Here is a 23,011-nt window from a genome sequence, read left to right as displayed (position 1 = left end):
TAGCTTTGACTGACTAAATTACAGAAAATAAATAATGGATCATGTAGTTCCTTACAGCAGAATTCTGTGCCTAAACATTTATCCAGCATATATAATGAATACAATACAATACAACACAACACAATACAATAGTTATATGAATACAATGCAATACAATAGTTATATGAATACAATACAATATGATGTGATAATAAAATACAATACAATAGTTATATGAATGCAATACAATAGTTATATGAATGCAATACAATAGTTATATGAATACAATACAATAGGACAAGACAATACAATACAATAGATATATGAATACAACACAATACGATATGATAATACAATACAATACAATATTTATATAAATGCAATACAATAGTTATATGAATACAATACAATATGACAATACAATACAATACAATACAATAGTTATATGAATACAATATAATAGTTATATGAATATTAGTTTCTTCCCACCCATCCCCCAAATTTGGACAATCATAGTAACATCTATAATATCATTAGAGTTTCTTAGACTGTATTCATTCACCTGCACGAAACTGGTAAGACTCTTTATCGGTGTTAGGTGTATTTTGTTCACAAGGCTTTACCTGTATTTCCTATCAACTCAAGATAAGTAATAACAGTGGAATTTATATATCAAATGCAAAAATATGTCTTCGTGAAGCAATTGTTTGGCCTCGACACGTTGGTTGTTAATGAATGCAAACATAAATAATCCGTGTCTCAAGCATGGAAACTCAAAAATCGGAGATAGGAAAGAACTAGCATTTCATGTATTTCCCTCCTCTCCCCCATTCCTCCTCAACTAAGCAGTATGATTGGAGCATCCTGACAAGTGCCTCCTTGGCCCCTTAGTTGTCTGTTTTAGCAATGGTTCAAACCTACAGGGTGGGGGGAAAGGAAAGTGCCCCTCTTTATTTTCCAGTCTCCCCTGCCTCCCCTTCTAGTTTTTTTTGTTTCATCTTTCAATCACCACTCCATGTCAGCCGCCCACCATTAATTCCTATTGTGCTCGATTTGTGGTACTTGTGACTACTTTTTTTTCTTGGCCCTTTTATACTTTCCCAATCTTTGGTTTTCTCATCCTGGTTGATAGCTCCTCCTCTGTGTGGATGGCCCCAGATAAGCTGAAAGGAGGGATACTTGGCAACTAAGAATTTCCTTGGATTTGTAGGTTTCCCCCTTTTTTCCATTCCTGACTGATTTTTGTCCCTTTTGTCATCTTTGCCATCTTTTGTTCTTCATTGTTGTTTCTTTTTGTGATTTTTTATTGGTTTTGTTTTGGGATATGGGTTTTCTTTTGGGTGGGGCTTAATATTTTTACCTCTGAGCTGCTTCAAATCATTTGGTAATGTTTTTACCTCTGAGTGTCTTCAAAGCATTAAATTAATCTAATTTAATTTATATTATATTATAAATTTAATAAAAATAATTATCTGTACTATTAATGGATTCAAAGGAATTTTATCAAGTGAATGTAGACAGTAACAGAGCTGGAAGGCACCTTGGAGGCCTTTCAAACTGCAACCTTCTCATAAGCGAAGTCAACGGGGAAGCCAGATTCATTGAACAATTGGGTTACTAACTTAACAACTGCAGTGACTTACTTAACAACTGTAGCAAGAAAAGTCATAAAATGAGGCAAAATTCACTTAAGAATAGAATAACAGAGTTGGAAGGGACCCTGGAGGTCTTCTAATCTAACCCCCTGCTTAGGCACGAAACCCTACATCACTTCAGGCAAATGGCTATCCAACGTCTTCTTAAAATCTTCCAGTGTTGGAACATTCACAACTTCTGGAGGCAAGCTGTTCCATTGATTAATTGTTCCAACTGTCAGGAAATTTATTCTCAGTTCTAAGTTGCTTCTCTCCTTGATTAGTTTCCACCCATTGCTTCTTAACATCTGTCTCGCTTAGCAACAGTAATTTTGGGTTCAGTCGTGGTCATAAGTCAACTATTTATAATTCTTTTTAATTGTAGTTGCATTCAGCTGTTTTTTTTTTTTAAAGCACTCCTAATTACAGCCCTTCTTTCTTTGGTACTGTTAATGTCCCTTACCCAGTCAATTATCTGTTTTTCTGCATTTATGTTATGTGGCATTTACCACATCCAGCATGTTTACAGGAAGCAAATTTTAGCAGCCAATGTTGGCATTTGTTAGGAGGGTCAAAAAAGAACTTCCCACTGGAGTTCCTTGTACTTTGTGGTGAACCACATTTCTCAGATGGATTGAATTATTTTCCTGTGGGTTTTTACCAGATTGCATAAAATGACTTGTGTTCTATAACAAATTACCTTGAAATTGAGACACCCTCATACTGCTCCAAAATGTGTTTATAATTCTTTCTACTGATGGGGGAAAAGCCAATTGTGGTATAACTTAATGCACCACTGAGATAAAAGTTGAGGTAGATTGTTTCTATCTTGCACCACAGCTTCTTTTGTACATGCTAGGGGTTTTGATGCCTGCATTATTTTGTATACAGAGATCTATTTCCTCCAACAAATGAATAAATGGAGCCACCTACACAAGGAATACCATCCTATGATGAGAAGATGATGGTCTTCTGTCAAGTAAATGCTTTTAAACATTTCCTAAAGTATATTAAAGGATTTACAATCTCATACATGAATTCTCAGGTCACTTTACAAAATGGGATTTTTCTACCTTGGAAATCTGTAACTTGTAACCCAGATGAAATCAAGGAGAGAAAGAGAATTCTTCGAAGCCTAGTTTTCCACCAATGAGTAAATAAACAAGGCATATGGACATCATCGATTCAGTCCACCAATCGCTGAGAACAAACCTGAACTGAATCAACCGTGATCCCAAAGATAGCATTAAAAAGGAACAAACAGGCACCCCACTACACAACAACAAAAATCACAATCCATCAGCTCCCAAGAAATCAGACCACATCTCAGTAACAACAACCAGCCATTCAAACAGAAGGAAACCAGACCATGATTCAGCAGTATCCAAACCAACAACACTAATTTACATCACACAGATGGTACTTAACACCAAGGACCATGCCTCAGTAACAACAGCCAGCCAATCAAACAGTCTGAAGTCAGACCAGAAGTAGCCGAACAAACAACACCCACGCTAATTTGCATAACATTAAAAGGTATTTAAACGCCAACTGCTCTGACAGATGAGCACAATTCAAAGCGCCCTGACGATGTCTCCTTGAATGGTGCCGAAAAGTTTGCAACCAAATTGCCAAGCTCAGAGCTCAGACCAACAGCCCCAACCACCAACCTGAGCTACTAATATTCAAATACATTTCAACCACTTATTTATATGTTTGTTTGTAAAATTTATTAACTACCCATCTCACCAGAGGTGGGTTGCTACCAGTTCGCACCGGTTTGGGTGAACCAGTAGTGGAAATTGGGACTGGGTTGCCAAACCTGTAGGAATGGCAGGCTGGCCATGCCCCTGAACCAGTTCCTCGGTCGCTGCTGCTGTTGCCGGCTTGGTTTTTACTAATTTTTTCATGTTCTGCGCATGTACAGTACAATTTGCAGTCAACTGTACATGTACGAAGCGAACCGGAAACAACGCCAGCAGCAACCCGCCCCTGCAACTCACCACAGGATAACTCTGGGCAAATTACTATCCCAAGACCCTCCTTATGTCTTCCTTATGCACTTAACGCATAGAGCTATTTCTCTTGGAAGTCTTGGGGTGAGGTTTCCAAACCAGGCATGGCTTCCCCCCCCCCTCCAAATGGTCCCACTCTGAGTCACACAGATGCAATTTTGATGAGGGAAGGCCTCTCTTCAGAAGCCTCATTCCAGTGGAGGTAAAATGTCAAGAACGTGTCAAAATGGGAAAAGTTGATCAGTGTGTGAAACTGATGGCCAGATAACAACCAAATCCTAAAGGAAATGTTGCATTTCAGCATTGTCAACGTATGTGCCCTAGCTTAAAGTATCACTCCCAATGAAAAAGCCCTGAAAGATGACAGAAGATGGCATAAACACACATACCTTCCTGCCAGGGGTGGGTTGCTGCCGGCATTACTGCCGGTTCTGTGCGCGCACATGTGCATTTGCACATAAATAGGTCTGCACATGTGCAAAATGTTAGAAAATGAAAAATAAATAAATTTGTGCAATGAAAATTGTTCTGCGCATGTGCAGAACTGAAAAACAAGATGAGAGAACTGGTTTGGGGGCGTGGCAGGCCTGGGTCGCTGCTGGTTACAGCGTCCCAGGCCGCCAAACCACTACCGTTTCAGCTGAACCGTGCCAAACTGGTAGGAACCCACCACTGCTTCCTGCTCTCGTGCTTTAGCTTGTAAGCTTCTTAGTTTCTCCAAACTGTTTAATCAAAGTAATGATAAATTGTATGTAGAAACAAAACAAAAGCTCTAAAACAATACACTTTCCTGTGAATTCTTTCAATGGTGGTGTTCTGGCCCAACAGCGGCTGACTGAGCTGTTGGTGGAATCTGACAGTGATGAACACTATGGGACTGCCCTGGAGTCTGAGGAAGACTCTGGGGGGTGTTCGGAGTCAGAGCAGGGACTAGAGAGGCCTGTTGGCCACCAGGTGGTGTCTGAGTCAGGGAGCAGTGAGGAAGAACAGAGGGAGGCTGTCCCTGACATACATATGCATAGGGCTGCAAGGAGGAGGGAGCAGCTTTGGAAAAAGGATCACAGAAGGGTTAGGGTTAGGAACAGGTCGCTACTGATTGGCCCCTCCTGGAGAGCTTATAGGTGGGGCGACGGGAGGGGAATTTTGCAGGAAACAACAATTTACTGATCCAGTCGTAGAGAAAGATTGGGAGAATTTTGTGAGTTCAAGTCTTGTTTCATAGAGGTAGCTTTCTGGGCTCTCAGCCACGGGGTTGCTTATCTCCCTCCTTAGTTGTGGCAGACAGCGAAATCTGCGTCTGTATATATTGCAGAGGGTTGGGACAGAACAGGTGTTTCCCATGGATTTTCCATTTACAAGTAGTCCTTGAGTTATGACGACAACTGAGCCCAAAATTTCTGTTGCTAAGTGAAACAATTAACGGTTAAATGAATTTTGCCCCATCTTATGAACCTCTCTTACCACTGTTATTAAGAGAATCTCTGCACAGTTGCTAAGTAAACCTGGCTTCCTCATTGACTTTGCTTATCGAGTCACAAAACATGGCCATGTGGATGCTGCAATATTGTAAGTGTGAAAAACTGTCATAAGTCACTTTGTTCATGGCCACTGTAACTTTGAATGGTCATTAAACATACTGGTGTAAGTCAAGGACTGTCTGTATTTCCCCCCACCCCCCACTATTCACCAGAACTTATTTTCAGATTCAAGCTGAGAAACAAAGTATTTATATGGACAGGTACCCCTTTCATTCCCCTGATTATCTGCTTCAAGTGTCCTTGATGATGCTGGCAGAATTCTGTTTTGGGCACAGTCCCCAGAACTGGTTAATCATCTGCTATTTTGTATCTGCTTCCTTTGAAGTACTGTTAAGCCCCACTGGCTTTTAAGTAGAGATGCTTGAGGTCCTTTTGAAACAAATAGGATGAGTTAATTGTGTGGTCTCCAATGCAGCAAACTTGTCTAGACTGGTACTGGAAAAGGTAGGAAGGTAATATAAATATACAAGGGAGAAAAGAAACTTTTCTCGGAGGAAACAAGAAAGTAATAGGACTCTTAACATATGCAAAGAAATGTTTGCCAGGGAAAAAATAACTTATTCCCAGAAAGAAGTTTCTGGGAAGCTCCTGAGAGCTGAGTTATCCCTGCAGGGAAGGCAGCAGAGATCAGAAATGGCTTATTTTTACCATCATTATGATCAGTGTGTGGTTGGGCTATAAAATACAGAGCTGCAGTTTTAAAAGTATCCTGCCCAGAATAGCTATACATTTAATAGAGGGAAAATATCCCCTCTTGAGAAGTAAGTAGTGAATCAAAATGTGGAAGTAGGAGGTAGGAATCAAAATGTGGAGGTAGGAAATGTGGAGAGCACAAAACGTGCTCTCTATCAGTTATGAGATAAGATATTGCTATATAAATGGTGGTAAATCTTGTTTATTCTGCTCATGTGCCAGAGGGTTTCCTGAACAGGAGCCCACAGTTCCTACGGGCTCAGTGTTTCTGCTGAAACAGCTGGAAATAAGAAGCAGCTTTGGAGAATCTGTGTGTGTATGTGTGTGTGTTTGTGTGTGTGTGTGTTTGTGTGTGTGTGTGTGTGTGTGTGTGTGTGTGTTTCAGCATAACTCTGGAACACCTCGAGCAATTTCAACCAAACTTGGTACACAGATGACTTACTTACTCTCTGGAAAAAAATATTGGGGGGGGTAAGACACCCCTAAAACCTCTCAGGTGTGTGTTCTGTTAAGATACAGCCTGTTGTGCCTAAAATGGCTTCTATTGTACAGCGCAGTGGAGTTGCCATGGTAATGGCTTCACAGGGGGCTCCCCTCTGGTTAAGGGGAAAAATCCAATGTTAGACATTATGTTTGGTCCGGACATTTTCCCACTATAAATAAATACCTGGGCAATGCTGGGTTATCGGCTAGTTCCTATGTGGCTCTTACATAAATGCTGCCAGATATAAATGGTTCTGAGTGGGCGACTAAGTGAACAAGTGAGAACTGTAATTTTACATCCAAGAACTTAAGCAAAGAATGGTGTCCAGTGGCTGAAGCAGATTTATAGTGTTCAATCCTTCTTGAAGTGAGCCTCCGTGGAAATTTAAATGGAACCTTCATAGGAAAAGAAATCTAAATTTGTAAAAATGGGCGCCTCAGTTCTATCTGCCCTTTGGCAAATGCATCCCTACCTTTGTTTTTTAAATTGGAATATGTATAAATCTAGCAGAACAGAACGCAGAAAGTTGAGCCCAGAGTTTTCTTCCTGATGCGGAAGTTTTCTGCCTGCAGAAAGCTTTCATACAGAAGAGGAGTCTGACACTCTGAATTTCATTTTACCACTTTATTGTGCTGATTGTTGCAATGCCCCATCTGAGTGCATAGGCTATTGTTGCATGCCTACAAAATGCAAGGGATGTTCCTAACAATATGAAGCAAAACAGGAAACAGCCCCATCTGACACAATAAATAAAATTGGAGTGGCTTCGGGGCGGGTCTGATCCCACATGATCATGAATTTTGCTAAATAGTGGGAGAGGTTTCTTTTGGCCAAGTTCCTCAGTCTAAAGTGAGATTTGGACATTAAATGTGAAATCTACTGGGTCAGGCTGGACAGCCTCTTAGAGCCTCTTTACTTCTATATTAAAAGCCATAGAGACAGAGCTGGAACTTGCAAAAGAAACAAGAAGCCAGTGCCTAACCACAAGATATCTCTATGTCAAAAGTCTATGTCAAAAGCCTATGTCAAAAGTCCAAGGTTCAATTAAAGTTCATTAATGACATGTACTCCATAAACAAAAGGAGAAGTAAGACCCCATCTCCTTATAAGGCTTTCTCCTCAAGGTAACCACTAAGAAATGTGTTAAGTATTTCCGTGTTGCAATGCTTTTGAGAATGTATAAGAATGCCTGCTTCGATAATCAAGGTTGTTCAGAACTTGCAATGCTAAGCCATGGGCTAGGTTTCTGAACCTAGCTGCCAAATAAACTTTTCCTGTATCCTGAGAAGTCTAAAGCCTGTCATTTTCTGCAACAAGTCTAAGTGAGCTTCCAGTTATTGTGACCATAAAAGAGAGAGAGCAGCAGCAACAGCTGAGAGAATAATATGTCTCTTAGAGGAAAGTTCCGATAAATGTATTTGGTTACCAATTGTTATGGTTGTCCTATCAGTGACCATCTGTGGTTTTATTAATTAAGCCCTTGTCACAGTCAAGGGCTTTCCAATGATGCTGTCCTCAACAAGGGGTACCTGGAACTCAGCGTAATGGATTTCATTACAGACAATAACCCTACTTGCTTGTCTAGGATTTCTAGGGTGTTAAGGGTTAGGCGTTGAATTTTATTATGCCTGTTCTTTTGGAATAACGTTTCTCCTTTCTCAATCTGCTCTCTGTGGTTGCATGTTCATGATCTTTTATTTTTATTTTTCTGCCAGATGCCCTCAGTATTCTGACTAAGTGAAGGGAACTGCAAAAGGTATTAAGTACAGCAATAGATGGAATAATGTTGCTACTGGGACTTACTATCCTTTCTGGTAGCAAATATAGGCTCCTTAATAATATTACAGTCATATGATGGGGCTCTTAAGTAGGTTAAGCTACATGGGCTATCAGGAAAAAGCCCCCAATTATCATTTACGGAGTGGACCCAGTTGAATGCAATTGTGTTATTTTCCTAAGAATGACATTTTTAATTTTGTCACAAAATGTTTCATTTGCAAATTCCGTGGAAAAATCCTCAATTTCTTGACATGGTAAATAATGTGAATGTTTGATGTGGTCGTGCAGGGGTGTCAAACTCACATCATCCCAGCATCATCACATGACATATCGTGACTCCACCCCCCTTCGTTAAACCAGGGGAAGGTGTGGCCCAGGGGTGAAATTCAGCAGGTTCTGGAGAACCAGTAGTGGAAATTTTGAGTAGTTTGGAGAACTGGCAAATACCACCTCTGGCTGGCCCCAAAGTGGGGTGGGAATGGGGATTTTGCAATATCCTTAACCTAGGAGTGGGGTGAGAAAGGGGATTTTGCAGTATCCTTCCCCTGCCACAGCCACCAAGCCATGCCCACAGAACCGGTAGTAAAAAAAAAAATGAATTTCACCACTGGTGTGACCAGCTTGTGACACATCCTGCGAGTTTGACAGCCCTGTGGAAGTGGGAATTACAATCTAAAAGCTATTTGCATTCAGACAATTCAAAGATTCAGTGGTGTCCTTAAACACCAGGAGCTTCCAAGACTATAGAAAATACTGATTGGTGTGGCATGGGGAAGGTTCTGTGTTTAACCTAAGAACTGAAGATAATTATTACCATAATTATAATTAATAATTGTATTATTGTTATTACAATAATCATTATAATACGTACAAAATTATGTTATATGTACTTCAGGGAGAGCAGAGCAGATGGTAGATGAGGAAGAGAAATGTAAGATGGGTCTCCATTCTCTTAAGGTGGAAGAGAAATCTGAGGGCTTCCTTTGAACTTTGGAGTGGTTTACTAAGAGATATGCCACCCAAAATAAGTAAGGTGAAGCCAGCTATGTGAATGAACCATGAAAAAAAACAAAATTTCATTTACTTAATTTTAATTAAATTAACATGAAATGTTTTAATGATAATTTATATAGTTGTTTGATTGTACAGGTAGTCCTTGACTTACAATTAATTATTCTATTAGTGACTATTCAAAATTACAAAGGCACTGAAAAAAGTGACTAATGACCATTTTTCAAACTTATGACCACTGCAGCATCCCCATGGCCACATAATCAAAATTTGAACACTTGGCAGCTGGTACGTATTTATGAGGGCTGCGGTTTCCTGGTCTCATGTCATCACCTTTTGCAACCTTCTGACAAGCAAAGTAAATAGTAACAGTAAAAAGGAGTAAACAGTAACTGAGTTGGAAGGGACCTTGGAGGTCATTTAGTCCAACCCGCTGCTCACCCAGGAGACCTGTACTAGGGATTAGAACTGCCAAACTGCCGACCTTTCTGATCATAAAAATTGGGCAAAGCTCACTTAACTCAATATAGAGTCACATGCAGTAGTCTTGCTTAGCAATGTAGTCTTGCTTAACAACAGAAATCTGGGGCTCAATTGTGGTCATAAGTCGAGGACTACCTATAGAATATAATGTCTGGTGGGCCTTTGGAGCCCCAATCAAGGCTGTTAGAAACTGCATGGGATCCTGGCATAAGTAGTTTCTGTGTGTTTAAGACTAAGGAAACATATGATGAATCATTATAATCTTTGGTTTTGGCACACAATAGATACATCACACATCCAAACATATTGTCCCTCTCCCTCTTTCTTCTACACATTCATGAGGAAAACTGATTCAGTCAGAATCAGCTAGATAACAGTGTGGTTGGCAGAAACTGTATGTACAGTAACATCCAATTCTAAATTTAGATTCTGCTTTTGATTTATTTTTAGCTATGACAGATGCCCAACTAATAATTGTGATTCTACATTTAATTAACTTTCACATGACCTACTGAACCAATGTGACTTATGACTGAATCAATGTGGAAGCCACATTCAATTAACAACTGTAAGAAAGGTCATAACATGAAGCAAAACTCACTTAACATCTGTCTTGCTTAGCAACAAAAATTTTGCTCTCACCTGTAGTCATATATCGAGGACTTCCTGTACATCTTTAGATGCTTGAAAAATCAGAAGCTACTTTTGACCCCTGATTTTTTGGTCTCTTATCATTTGTTCTTGTTCATCCACATTTTAAGAATGGAATTAAATCAATTTGATATAAATAATGTGAAATAAAGCCTTGTGTAGAATTAGAGGTGTAACTATTGTGGAAAATAGCTACGGCTGAATATACTGTACATTGGAATAAGATTTGTTACAAGTTCCAATTTGGATTCAAATGAATCAGTTCAATACATTTTTCATAAACTAATCAAATGCTGTCAGTTAGTGACTGTAAGCCATATCTGATGAATTGTGTATGTACCTACTTCATTAATAAGAAGCAAATATTGTCAATATTATATAAAGTTGTGTCTTAAATACAACTTTCCTTTTAAGTCTTGAAATCATCATCTGGAAAAATAGTTTGCAATTTCAACTTGATGAATCTCACGGAAACTCTTTGGGGCTCATAATTCCTGTTCACTCAATTTCAGCAAGAATTCACCATGATGATCGGTTGCATTAAAATCTGTACATTATTAAAATTCTTGTGTCTGTAACCTTTAACTAGACAAAACTGTGCATCATAGGGCAAGATTTTTAAAAAAATGAGATACTTTATATAAGTAAACTTGCAGAGTGTGTGCAAACTCCAGGGGCCCATTGCTCCTATGAAATTGAAATTTGGCAAATTTTATAAACACTTTATGACATAAAAGTTAATGTAAACCATTTTATGGCACAATATAAAATGCCATAAAAATTTCCTGTGGTTAACTCCTGCTGTTTGACTATGTTGAACATGAGGTGCTTTCAAGGCAGATACATCTACCTTGAATATCTTCCTGGATTTTAAAGAAATTTTCCAGTGAAATTAGTATCTTAGAAGTTCTGTCACTGTTGAAGACACAGAGACATCCAATAAGAAAATATCTCTGAAATGATAACCCAATGGGTCAGGATTGTCTAGCTACAATGTGTAAATTGTAACCTTTATGGCTTACATTGGCAGATTTGAAAGCAAATTGATTCATATTATCATCTTTGGTGACAATGCCCCATTAGTCCTTTTGTTGAAAATTTTGAAGAAATGGGGAAGATCATTCAGCAATCTTTCAAATGAACCTCCTGTTAATTTATTGTCCATATTTCCTAGGGAATGTAAATTGACTGAATAGAAGAAATCAATTCTTGCTGTTAGCTGTCAAGTTTCTTACTGCAAAGTGCTATCCTTCACTGGAGCAGTAGTATTTACAGCTGTGAGTTATTTGTTTTGGCTGAATAATTAATACAAGAACATAAATGCAAGAAAGATAAGTTTATTCAAATAGTTTTTATTTTAACCATATTTTCCTAGTTGATTTCCCTTGTTGGCTAAACAAATTTTAGTCTGTATGGAAATATGAATAAGGATATTTAAAAAGTACAGTTACAGACACTAATATTGTACCTGTGAGTTGGGTGAGGGAGCTAGTCAAAGTCCTCTTATACTGCTAAGAGATGATGCTGCTAAAAACAATGAAATATGCAAAACTGCAAAAGTCTGTCAACATCCCCGCTGAAAAGTAAAACATTTAAAAATTAATCACCCTTTGGAAATGGTTGCTCATCTCGTTAATTTTAACCTTTTTTCTAATTCTGTAATTCCCCATTCCACTTATCCCATATATTTATTTGTGATATACAGTACATTTACAAATAATATATATCACAAATAAATATCCAGGACTTGTTTCAACTGAACTTACAGATACCAACCTTAAGGTGACAAAGCGGGAAGCTGCACATATATTTTTATCTCTGGTATACACAAACACACCTGTCCACCAGTAAATAAATGTCCACTCTTTCTTTTAGGGATATGCATCCTAAATTCAATTGTCATTCAAATAAATAAATGGATATGTACTTTCAAGCATTTGTTTTTCTTTCTTTTGTTTGAGGTTACTTTTGTTTCTAACAATGGATTCTTTAGTTGTCTTATGTTGTTTCTTTAATAAAAGAGAAAAAAAAGCAAGGATTTATGCTTTGTTCTTCAGCCAAAACAAAAAAAGGCAACCAAAGCAGCTCACAGACATCAGTAGTAAGGAAGTCCCTGCCTGCAGGTATATATTTTTTCTGAAGATTGCCGAAGTTACTGAACTTTGCAATGCATTTTTAAGACTGCAGAGAGTTGATATCTCTTCTGTATTGAAGTACCAATACACATATTATTAATTTTTAATTTCCACAATCCAGAAAAAATTGAAAGTAATACATTATGACTATATGAAAATCACTATTGAATTTTGATTTAATTTTTGCTGGATTTTTTTCAGCCACCCTGACTTAACTGGATCAATAAACTGATTTGGTACAGTAGTTTTCTGGTTTGCTTTCTCTTGCAAACACAATAGGATGCTTGGATGCGACCTGCATTCTTCTATTCATGCCCACCATAGCTTATCTAGATTCATTCTGGATGGGCTCCTTACCCTGCAATTGTAAATTAATCTGAAAGTATACATGCTATTACTGTCTATTGTTTGGTTCCAGAGGTGGAATTCAAATAATTTAACAACCGGTTCTCTGCCCTAATGATTTTTTCCAACAACCAGTTTGCCAAACTGCTCAGAAAGTTAACAACTTGTTCTCCCAGAGTGGTGCAAACTGGTTGAATCCCACCATTGTTTTCTCCTAAGTGGTACTTACAGGGCAGAAATCTAGGGCCTCACTCGCAGATTGATTGGGAGTTTCCCTAATATAGTAAAACTAGTTTCCTATATAAAATGTTCTTCTCCTTTAATTTTAGTTCAAAGCTTTACAATTCCCTGCTGCCACCCCAAGCTTCCCCCCCTCAGTCTACCGTACAATTTGAGATTGATTATTTTGCCAAAAACCATTAGATTTGTATGAAGTAATCTTTGTATGAAAGAAGGAATGTTTATAATACTTTAGCTCTTTCCATGTATGTAATATGCATCCATATATTAATCAAATCAGGGTCGGCACATATTTTTTAGACTACCAGAATATGGAATGCAAACATCCAGAAACTGCTAGATGGCAGCAAAGCAATACAACTCCAACTCCCTGCTGCCATCCAGTGGTCCTCCCAATTTTTGCAGCCCTGACTGGGTATTTACTTTTTATGTACAAATTCTCCCTTTGTTTTGGAGTACCGGTACTGCTCCTCTCCCAAAAGGAACATTACCTATGCACTTCATTCTCGCTTTCTCTCTCCAGATTTCCATTGTCTGGAGAATGAAAAAGGGTCTATGAGGCTCTTTGGAGAAGGAAACCCAGCCCTAAACCTGAAGAAGCTGCCACTGCCTCTGCGGCTCCAGTCTTGTTGCTGTTCTTTTCTATCAGGAGACACGTCTGTCCCTCCAAGTTGCAGCTGTCACCTTATCTTCGCTGAAGCCATTTGATGGAGGATTATTGGAGAACATTTCCTGGACTCCCAGTGGCCAAATAAGAAGGAAGAAGCTTACATCTCCATCCTGTTGCTTCCATTTGGTGGGGTCCTAGGCCAGACAATAATGGTTCAATATGATAATCTTTCCTGGTGTTTAGCTGTCTGACCTCTACTTCTGTTTAAAGTCTGCATGATTCCACTTCTTAATTTTGTTCTCTTAAGCTTTGCTGTGTCACTTTTCCTGCTCTTCTGTAATGTTCAAAGTAATGTGATGTTTGGCTTGGTGGTCATTATAGGTTTTTCAAGAAGTGATACAGATGAAATAACTGCAGTCCACTGTCCTTCTAAGCGCTTTGAAGGAAGTGATTATCATTGCAATAAAAATATGATTTCATTAGAGTGCAGAGCACCAATTTTCCATTACTGATGAAATATATAGCCATTGGAAAAAAGCTTCTGCTGTCCAATTTGCTTAGATGCAAAAATCGGACTATTGATTTCCTCAATCTCATTGAGATTTCAGCTAATCCTATGGAGATGTCCAAATAAAGCTCTGTATGATGCAATTCTTAATAAATAAATCAACATAGGCATAGCATATTATTGTATTCGCTGTCCAGTTAATACCTTGCTAATGTGGATGGTTCACTACTGGGAAATACAACGATGGACATTAACACTGAACCACTATTTCAACAATTAAAAAAAAGCTTCATGCAACCTTTTAAATAGGGAAGGCCTCTTCAAATAGCCTTATATGCAGGAGTGAGTTAACAGATTCATGGAATTCAAAAGGTGTGCATTTATTGATGGCTCCAAAGGAATCCTCTGTGGCTTGTAGCAATGGTTGCAGCTACATCTGATTGCTCTGGAGCCTCCTTTCATAAATAGGGACTTCAGCTGGCAGGGTGCTGGACGAAAGCAATTGTGTAAATGTAGGGAAAGAGCACTCCCCACCACTGCGCTTCACCAATAAGTGCCCTTGTAAACTTCTCTGTTATGGCTAGATTTGCAAAGAATTATTACTATTACTCTGGATGCTGCTTCCAGATTAGCCTCCCCATTCCGCTATGAGCCAAAAGAGAATTGGGATTGCTGAGCTAGGCTGCTTTCTGTTTTGTTTTGTTTTCTCCAGCCTTCTAGCCATTGGGCAGTCTTGGGAATCTCCCTGCTATCACAGACCGGAAAAAGGTCCCGTGTTTACTCTGGTCCCATGTAAACAGCTTCTAGAAAGAGAAGGAAAGAGCATAACTGTGAGGAAAGTCTCTTGGAAGTCCACAATGCTGCTTGTTTCTTCCCAAGCCTTAACTGTTCAAAGAGGGAACCAAACCAAATCCAAACAGCTGGAGATTGGACAGGGAGACAAAGTTCCCTACGTGTGGACAAGACAGAAGCAGTCCTCCTTCTTCTTCTGAGGTTTGACTCTCCATGAACTCTGGGAATTAAGAGAGTCTGGATGGCAAAGAAATTAGTTTACATTGGAGGCTGTTATTTAAACAGGGGAGAATAATTACTCAGTTACTTAAGTTTATTACTGTGGGCACAGATACTTTAAAAAAAATGTAATGTTATGATATCTATACTATTCTTGATATATATGTGTGTGTATACACATACACTAAGGTACATACTATATATGTGTGAGTGTATATATATGTGTGTCTGTGTGTGTATGTATATATAGATGTTTGTATATGTGTGTGTGTGTATGTATTATGTATGTATACATATACATATATGATGGATGGATGGATGGATGGATGGATGGATGGATGGATGGATGGATGGATGGATGGATAGATAGATAGATAGATAGATAGATAGATAGATAGATAGATAGATAGATAGATAGATAGATAGATAGATAGATAGATAGATAGATAGATAGATAGATAGATAGAGTATATATCTGTACTTGGGTGCATCTACACTGCACAAACAGCGCACGGGGACAACACAACTCTTTCTCAAGCGGACCGCTGTGGAGCCTTTGATTAAAAGCTTTTGTCAATGATCTCCAGGCGGCGCAGGGATCGATCCTCTTCCCACGCCAGCCCGCATTTCCATAGGATCGATACGATTAATCAATTACAGGTCTGAAAAAACCTCCGATGCCTCCTCTGCTCGCGGCCCCGTAAGGCAGCGCGAGATGGAAGCCTTCTCCAGAGGCTCCGGCGAGGGGCTTTTGGCTCCTTCCTGGGAATCCGTATGGAGCCGTGGGAGAGGCCTCGGCCCTTTAATCCCTTCAAAGGGCTCCCGAAGCGATTCTTTACAAGTCTTTGGGAGCCCTTTGCGAGGCCGAGGGTTGTTTGGATAGGAAAGCCAGATAAAGATATCTCTCCCTCCCCTCCCTTTCTCTTTCGCGGTCGGACGGCCCCTTAAAAAGGTTTCAGTGGCAACAGGAAAACAATTGAAGGCGGCCACTGCGGGGCGGCTCAAGTTACCTGGGAAAAGTAACAGAAATGTCATCTAGCGGCGGGGAGGAGCGAAGGGCCGCCTCCCGCCAGTGCCCGCCCCCGCCCCCTTCCTCTTTCCCGAGATGCCCTTAGAGTACAAAGCTCCTCTCCGGCACGTGTCTCAACTTCAGCTCGATCCCCCCCCCAAAGACGCCGGCGGTTCGTTAGCCAGGCCGGCTGCACACAGGCACACACGCAGACGGAGATTCTCCCTTCTCTTGGCGCAATCGCTCAGGAAAGTCGCCCCGGCCGTTAGTTAGTCTTGCCGCCGTTTTGAATTAAGCGCGCCCAACTAAGAAGGACCGAATCGCCTGGAAACCGGGATAAGTAAACCCAACAACAGCAGCTCTCAGGTCGCTCTTGGAGACGCCTCTGCCGAAAATGGAAAGCGTGTTAAAATTGCCAATAAAGAGAAGGCGGCTCCGCTTCCGAAGCGAAACAATCGAGAAGTTAGTGGCGGGTGTTTTACAGCCCAACTCGCCGTCCGAGGGATTTAAAGGAATCGAGGGTCTCCCCGCGGCAGCCTCTCTGAGCGTTACCCATTGACTTAGAGGAGAGTCTTTTAAATAGGTTTCATTTCGGAGTGTAAAGTTCTAATACTGGGCGGCTTTCTTGCTCTATAAAAAGAGGGGCCTGAAGGTCTTTGTCGCTATAAAATTTGGACATCACAATCTAAAGGGGTCACTTTCAAATTATTAACTAAGTAAATTGCACCACTGTTGTTTTTTAATTTTAAAAAAAGCCCAATGGAACCTAAGATCAAATACGCCTTTCCTTTTGGTATTTACCGGGGGACATAATCATATATATTCTCTGGCTAGAGAAAAGTACATAGCAACTCAATTCAAACTTTTATATTGGGTCCAGGTGTCCCTGCAGTGAACTTTTGGCAAGTTTATTTTTAAAAATGCAGCAACTAGAGCTACTGAGTCCCGTCCAAACAGACGGCCTAGAGCCAAATGTCTGTGAGATATAGCAAAAAAGGCCTATTGTCTAAGACTCCGAGGCAAATTTTTAATCGCGATATACGTATTTCAGACTTAAGGAGAAGTGGGAAAGCAAGAAGAAAGCAAGTGGTTTGGGCAAGATACAATGTCTTGAACGTCGAGTGCGAGTCTCCAGGCGGTGAGAGTCCCTTTGATCAAGAAAATCCAATTATTTGTGTATATACATTTCCCACATAGTGATTACTTCATTAATTGTCCCGCCTTTATCTCCTCCCTTCCCATCCCCCCTAATAATCAGTTCTTTTATCCAGACCAACAAACACACCATAGGAGCTTTGTGGATTCAAAGGATTTGCTTTCGCTTCTGAAAGAGCCGCTATTCTTTGATGATTGGGCAGCGGCAAACTTCAAAGCCATAAATCTTCCTCCTGACTGGCTGGCGGCCCAGCAAAGTCCTTATCAAATTCTTGGAGGTGATCCTGGTGCAGTCAGACAGTCCGCGGAGATCGCGCTGAGCCCGGGCTGGCCGAGACGGGCAGAAGTCGGCGAGGGGGAGAAGAAATCGAGCGGAGGGCGAGGGAACCGGGCAGCTTTTTGGCTGCCTCTTGGCGACTTTATGTCGCGGCGGTGGACCTCCGGCCTCTTCTCCCTCCGGACGCGATAGCCATGGCCGCGGTGGCCGTCCTCCGGAACGACTCCCTGCAGGCGTTTCTTCAGGTTAGTCCCTAGTTGAAGACGGAGGGTAGAGTGCCGGGAGCCGCGTCCTCCGTGACAATATTGGAATGTTCGGGCGACAAGATTGGCGGGAGGCCACAAAGCGGGAAACTGGCGAGCTGGTGGGTATTTAGGGAACGGGGGGCAGCTCCCTAAGGGCCATCGGAAAAGTTACAGGGTTGATTTCGCATGTAAAATAGACATATTCTGAGCAGATCCCCTGATCCCTGGTCTTTTTTTTTTCCTTTTTAAAAAAATCCACTTTTGAACCAGAAAAAAAGTTTTTCCCCGTCTCCTCTCACTGCAAGATTCTCTACCATCAAAGGCCCGTAACTGCATCTAAACCCCGCCCTCCCTTTCCAAAGCTATTGTCCCGAGCCGAACGGTCTCGGAGTCGTCGGAAGTCGTCCAGAGAGTAATTGGCAGGCGGGGAGGAGGCAGCTGGGTGAGAGGGTCTCCTCCAGCGGGGTTAGCGGGGAGGTTTCCAAGTTGGCACCGAGCTGAAGTGGGCGGGATGAGAGCGAGGCAGCATCGCGGGCTCTGCCGACTCCGGACATCCCAAGCTGCGGTTCATTGTCTTCCGAGAAACGCCCCGCCCAGGTGCCGGCTCAGCAACTGGTACTTTAGCGCCTGGCGGTAAAACTTTTTGGAGATGCTGTCTGGTGGTATCCAGCAACGGGCGCTTGCTGCTAGGCGGAGAGGACGAGGCCCGGAGGGACAGGGATTAACCGCCTCTCTTTCTCCACCTTTTGCCGCAGGATCGGACCCCCAGCGCCTCTCCCGACTTGGCCAAGCACTCGCCTCTGGCTCTCCTGGCCGCCACCTGTAGCCGCATCGGGCAGCCTAGCGCGCCGGTCGCTCCTTCTGATTTCCTGCAGGTCTCCTACGAGGCCAGCTTGGGCTCCCCGTCCAGGATCTTCCACCCGTGGAGCAGCGACATGCCGGCCCATTCACCGGGCGGACTGCCTCCCCCGCCGCCGAGCCTGGGGCTCACCCCGCAGCCGGCTTTCGCGGCCGGCCACGAGTTGCCGCTGACGCCCCCCGCGGATCCGTCGTACCCTTATGAGTTCTCGCCGGTCAAGATGCTCCCGGCCTCCATGGGCGCCCTCTCCTCCGCCTGCCCGCCGCCGGCGTACGTGCCCTACGCAGCCCAGGCGGCCCTCCCGCCGGGCTACTCCAACCTGATGCCCCCGCCGCCCGCCCCTCAGTCCTGCCGGCAGCTCTCGCCGGGGCCCGAGGACCTCCCTTGGTGGAGCATCCAACAGGCGGCGCCAGGGCCGGGCACTTGCGCGCATCGCTTCGCCGGCGGGTTGCAGCGCGGGCTGGTCTTGGCGCCCTCGGAGCTGGCGCAGTACCAGTCGCAGCTGGCCGCCCTGCTGCACCCCAAAGCGCCCCTGGCGGCCACGGCCAGGAGGTGCCGCCGCTGCCGCTGCCCCAATTGCCAGGTGGCGGCGGGCAACGGGCCCGACGCCACCGCCGAGCCTGGGAAAAAGAAGCAGCACGTGTGCCACGTCCCGGGCTGCGGGAAGGTCTACGGCAAGACGTCGCACCTCAAGGCGCACCTGCGCTGGCACACGGGCGACCGGCCCTTCGTCTGCAACTGGCTCTTCTGCGGCAAGAGCTTCACGCGCTCCGACGAGCTCCAGCGGCACCTGCGGACTCACACCGGCGAGAAGCGCTTCGGGTGCGCCGAGTGCGGCAAGCGCTTCATGCGCAGCGACCATCTGGCCAAGCACGTCAAAACGCACCAGAACAAGAGGCTCAAGGCCGGCCTCGGCCTTCCCGGGGTCGACGGACGCGCTTGCGCAATCAAGCGAGAGGAGTCGCGGGACTTGTGACCTGTTGCGGGGTGGGTTGTGCTGAGGCGCTTTTCCTCAGCCGCCCCCTTGCAGGCTTCGGAGCGGCTCGCTTCTCTTTCTGAGAAAATTTCCACTTCAGCCCCATACAGATCTGGACATTTCGGGAACAAGTGGGAGAGGTCCTTGTTTGGAGACCATTACAGAGGAGCTATGACACACACGCACAGCACACACACACGGAAAATTTCCAAAGTCCAGCACCTTAGATGATTGCTTGTCAGATAGATTTCCTTTAAGATGCAATTGGAAAATCATTGGTCAGGAGACTTAAGGGATTGGTGGTTTCCCTTGGATTCCAATCTCAGCCCTGGGGAACTAAAATTGCCACCCTCCCATAGTCCTCGTTTTGTGTGATTTGAGGTGCAGCCATGAAACCCATCTGTGGATTTGGAACTGCTCTGTGGATCTGAAATTAGCCTTCTGTGAAGAGGTTTTGGTTTTTTTCCCTTTGGGCCTCCCCCCCACTTTCCCCCCCCCCCCCCCGCCCTCCAACTTTTTTGAACTCCATATTAAAGCTATCCTGGAATCTCATCTTCCATCCAGCTCCCCACCAAAGGATTATGGTTTCTTTGACAATTGCTTGTGGCCAGAAGATTGTGGTCCCACCTTCCACCACATTTGGGAACATCTGGCCATAATGGACTAGAATGCTTTTAAAAAAGAAAGAAAGAAAGAAAGAAAGAAAGAAAGAAAGAAAGAAAGAAAGAAAGAAAGAAAGAGCAACATTAGCCTGGTGTCTTGGTATAATTTTGTGCTTAGGTGGGGAGAGATCAGCCCTTTGTATACGGTTTATTTAAAGCTTTGGATAAAATCATTCCCCCTTCCTTCCCTCCTTATTTTTATACTTGACTCCCTTATGGGGACTACACCATGAGAAGTTTGAAGTGACACACAGTGCATCAGCATGCTAAAACAAATGCATTAACCCTGGGGTCATATTGGGAAGATCCCACTGAGGTGATTTTGTCTGGTTTGTTCCTTCTGAAACTTTTAGAACATATACCACTAACCCATTTTAAGTGTTTGTTTCACCTCAACAAATGCCCCATTTAGATGGAGAGCACCTTAGTATGAGGTCCAACCTGCAGCCCATATTATTAAAACTCAGCATTGTAAAGATCACCTATATTTTCCTTGTGGAATATATTGTAATGGTATCAAATGTGTGACTTTTTAATTGCTTTAGCTATTATTTTTTAAAACAATTGCTGATATACCCTGTTTGCACCCCAGGTGAAAACTGCAAAGTGCAAGGAGCTTGATCCAAAATGAGAAACAGAAATCAACTACTGTATAATTATATTGAAGGAATTTATGTTTAGTGGTGTTAAAGTCAGCAAGGCTTATTTCTGTGTAATAACAACCACCAGCCAAAGTTAAAATAGTTTTTTGTTTGATTTCCATTGTCTTCATTGGGCTTAAAAGTTGCAAGATCTTGCTTAATGTTGAAAAAGCAGCATACAGTATGACTTTTAAGAAGAAATATATGGCAGTACAGATTTTTTGCCATTTTTGTTCAGTCTTCTGCACTGCTAAAATTGTTTCACATTTTAGAAGATTTCAAGATGAAAATCAAGAAAATCAACTTTGAAGTTTCTTTTTAATTTCCAGATGTCAGAATAAGGCTGCAATTTTGAACCATGTGCGCATAACTTGGGAGTGAGATCTTCTAAGTGCTTCTAACGAACATAAAAAATGTCCAACTTTTTCTGAGCCACAGATTTTATTTCCATATTATATGAACATTTATCAAAGCAGTGACAGCCCCTAAGTGTTCGTCTTGTAAAGCCTGCAAACTTTCAGATCTCAATATTGTAAATTTGTAATATAAATATAATAAAAAAAGGAAAATTCCATATTCTTTGAAAAATAATTTGTCAACTACATCTTAATAAAGATTTTGCTACAAAAACTAACATGCATTCTCATTTAAAGTACACAACAAAATTCCAGTTGGAGCTTTTTAAATAAAGTTCAAGTTTGTGTTCCCAGTTTTCTACTCTGTAATGTAGATTTGAAAGTAATTGTGGATGCCAGCATCTCTGTGAACTGCTCTAGGACTATGGTACTAGTAGAAATATCAATCTGAAGTATAATTGTTTTGTTGCTTTTGCAATTTTATTATTGTTTTAATGCAAACATTTGGCAAATCATATAAGCAGCAGGATGAATTTGTTTTTAAGGTACTGCATTGGGTTAAGCAATTTAAAAGGGAAAATTGCCAAAGCTCATCTGCGAAGTTGCTATTTATACTAACTGCGCAATCTAGAAGATCCATGGAGTAGTTTAGTATCGAAGGGAGTAATATCACTAAAACTTATTCCATATAGCCTGCAGAAAAATGTAATTAGTTTTAAATTCGGAAGGGCAACCTGTTTTAAAATAGATTATTTGGGATTATTTTGCAATATAGCCTTCTAATAAAATATGTTTAACTTTAAAACAAATGCTTTCTAATCTATGACACAATATTTTTTCAGTGTTTACATCTTTCTTCTGAGATGAATGTGAACATTAGAGATTAAGAGTGAAATTATGGTGCCAGTTACAGTGTAGTGTCAAAAGAGTTTATTTTCAAATAGATGGGAATATTAGGAGTTTAGGGTTGTATTTTAAATGCAGAATTGATTGAATTAAAGTATGTATGGTAAATTATAATTAAATATTAATTCATTTAGTCTTGTTCCAGTACTGGCAATTTATATCATTTCGTTAGTAGCGCTGTGCTTTAGTACATTATGTATAATTGTTGCAGTTTTACCAGTACATCTTGCAATTCAATTTTATATATGCTTACTTACAAGTAAATTTTGTTACTGTATTTTTAGTGAACTTAAGAATTACAGTCCTGAAGAAATAATATACAGTGGTCGCTGTTATTTTTAGAATATTTCTGATTTTTTTACAATATATAATAATTGTTATCCTTTTCAATCTAATAAGAAGGTAGGTTGATTGTATTTTTATTTGAAGAACATATTATTTTTTAAATATATAAAAAGTATAATCCTTTTAATATATTCTAAATAGGATACTTCTTTATGTTTATCTTTTATGAGATACATACTGGATCCTATATTTTCCCTAAATGGATGTCTTCCATCAGTATTAGCTAGCATGTTCATGAAACTTGATAATGGTCGTTTCTGGAGAAAATTATATTGTGCAAAGCAGTGTTAGAGGATAAGTGTCTTTGCACATAGGACTTGCTTTTAAGAAGCCACTGCTCTGCACTATAAATTATTTCTCCTATGTAACTGGGTAAGACCATATGTTACACATATGACACATAAATCAATTAAAATCAACTGTCAAACTGATTAGATTCGGAATGTTTAAAGCAAATAGTTCAG

At 41.3% G+C, this 23,011-nt stretch overlaps 2 protein-coding genes across 2 annotated transcripts in view; both read left to right on the top strand.

Moving 5' to 3' along the window:
• The window catches only part of MYO3B (myosin IIIB), a 288,019-nt gene extending 273,739 nt beyond the window's left edge, over positions 1–14,280 (top strand). Inside the window, exon 36 of the mRNA XM_087709242.1 lies at positions 13,511–14,280. The gene's annotated coding sequence lies outside the window, so the exon portion shown is untranslated. The remainder of the gene's footprint in view (positions 1–13,510) is intronic.
• A 2,039-nt stretch (positions 14,281–16,319) lies between these two features.
• Positions 16,320–20,132, top strand: SP5 (Sp5 transcription factor). The gene is made up of 2 exons (XM_014063773.2): positions 16,320–17,802; positions 18,558–20,132. Exons 1-2 carry the CDS (start codon positions 17,752–17,754, stop codon positions 19,635–19,637), a joined length of 1,131 nt encoding a protein of 376 aa, XP_013919248.2. The 5' UTR covers positions 16,320–17,751; the 3' UTR covers positions 19,638–20,132.
• Positions 20,133–23,011: the final 2,879 nt, after the last annotated feature.

This window comes from Thamnophis sirtalis, unplaced genomic scaffold (genome assembly GCF_051295495.1).
Source record: "Thamnophis sirtalis isolate CommonGarterSnake01/CBP01778 unplaced genomic scaffold, rThaSir2_p1.2 scaffold_1, whole genome shotgun sequence".
Taxonomy (NCBI): domain Eukaryota; kingdom Metazoa; phylum Chordata; class Lepidosauria; order Squamata; family Natricidae; genus Thamnophis; species Thamnophis sirtalis.
Note: the sequence above shows the minus strand (reverse complement) of the source record. Positions and strands in the feature narration are given on the sequence as shown.

Coding starts and splice junctions, on each gene's coding strand:
- SP5 (XM_014063773.2), top strand. CDS start 17,752: ATGGCCGCGGTGGCCGTCCTCCGGAACGACTCCCTGCAGGCGTTTCTT. Junction 17,803..18,557: donor CCCTGCAGGCGTTTCTTCAG/GTTAGTCCCTAG, acceptor CTTTTGCCGCAG/GATCGGACCCCCAGCGCCTC.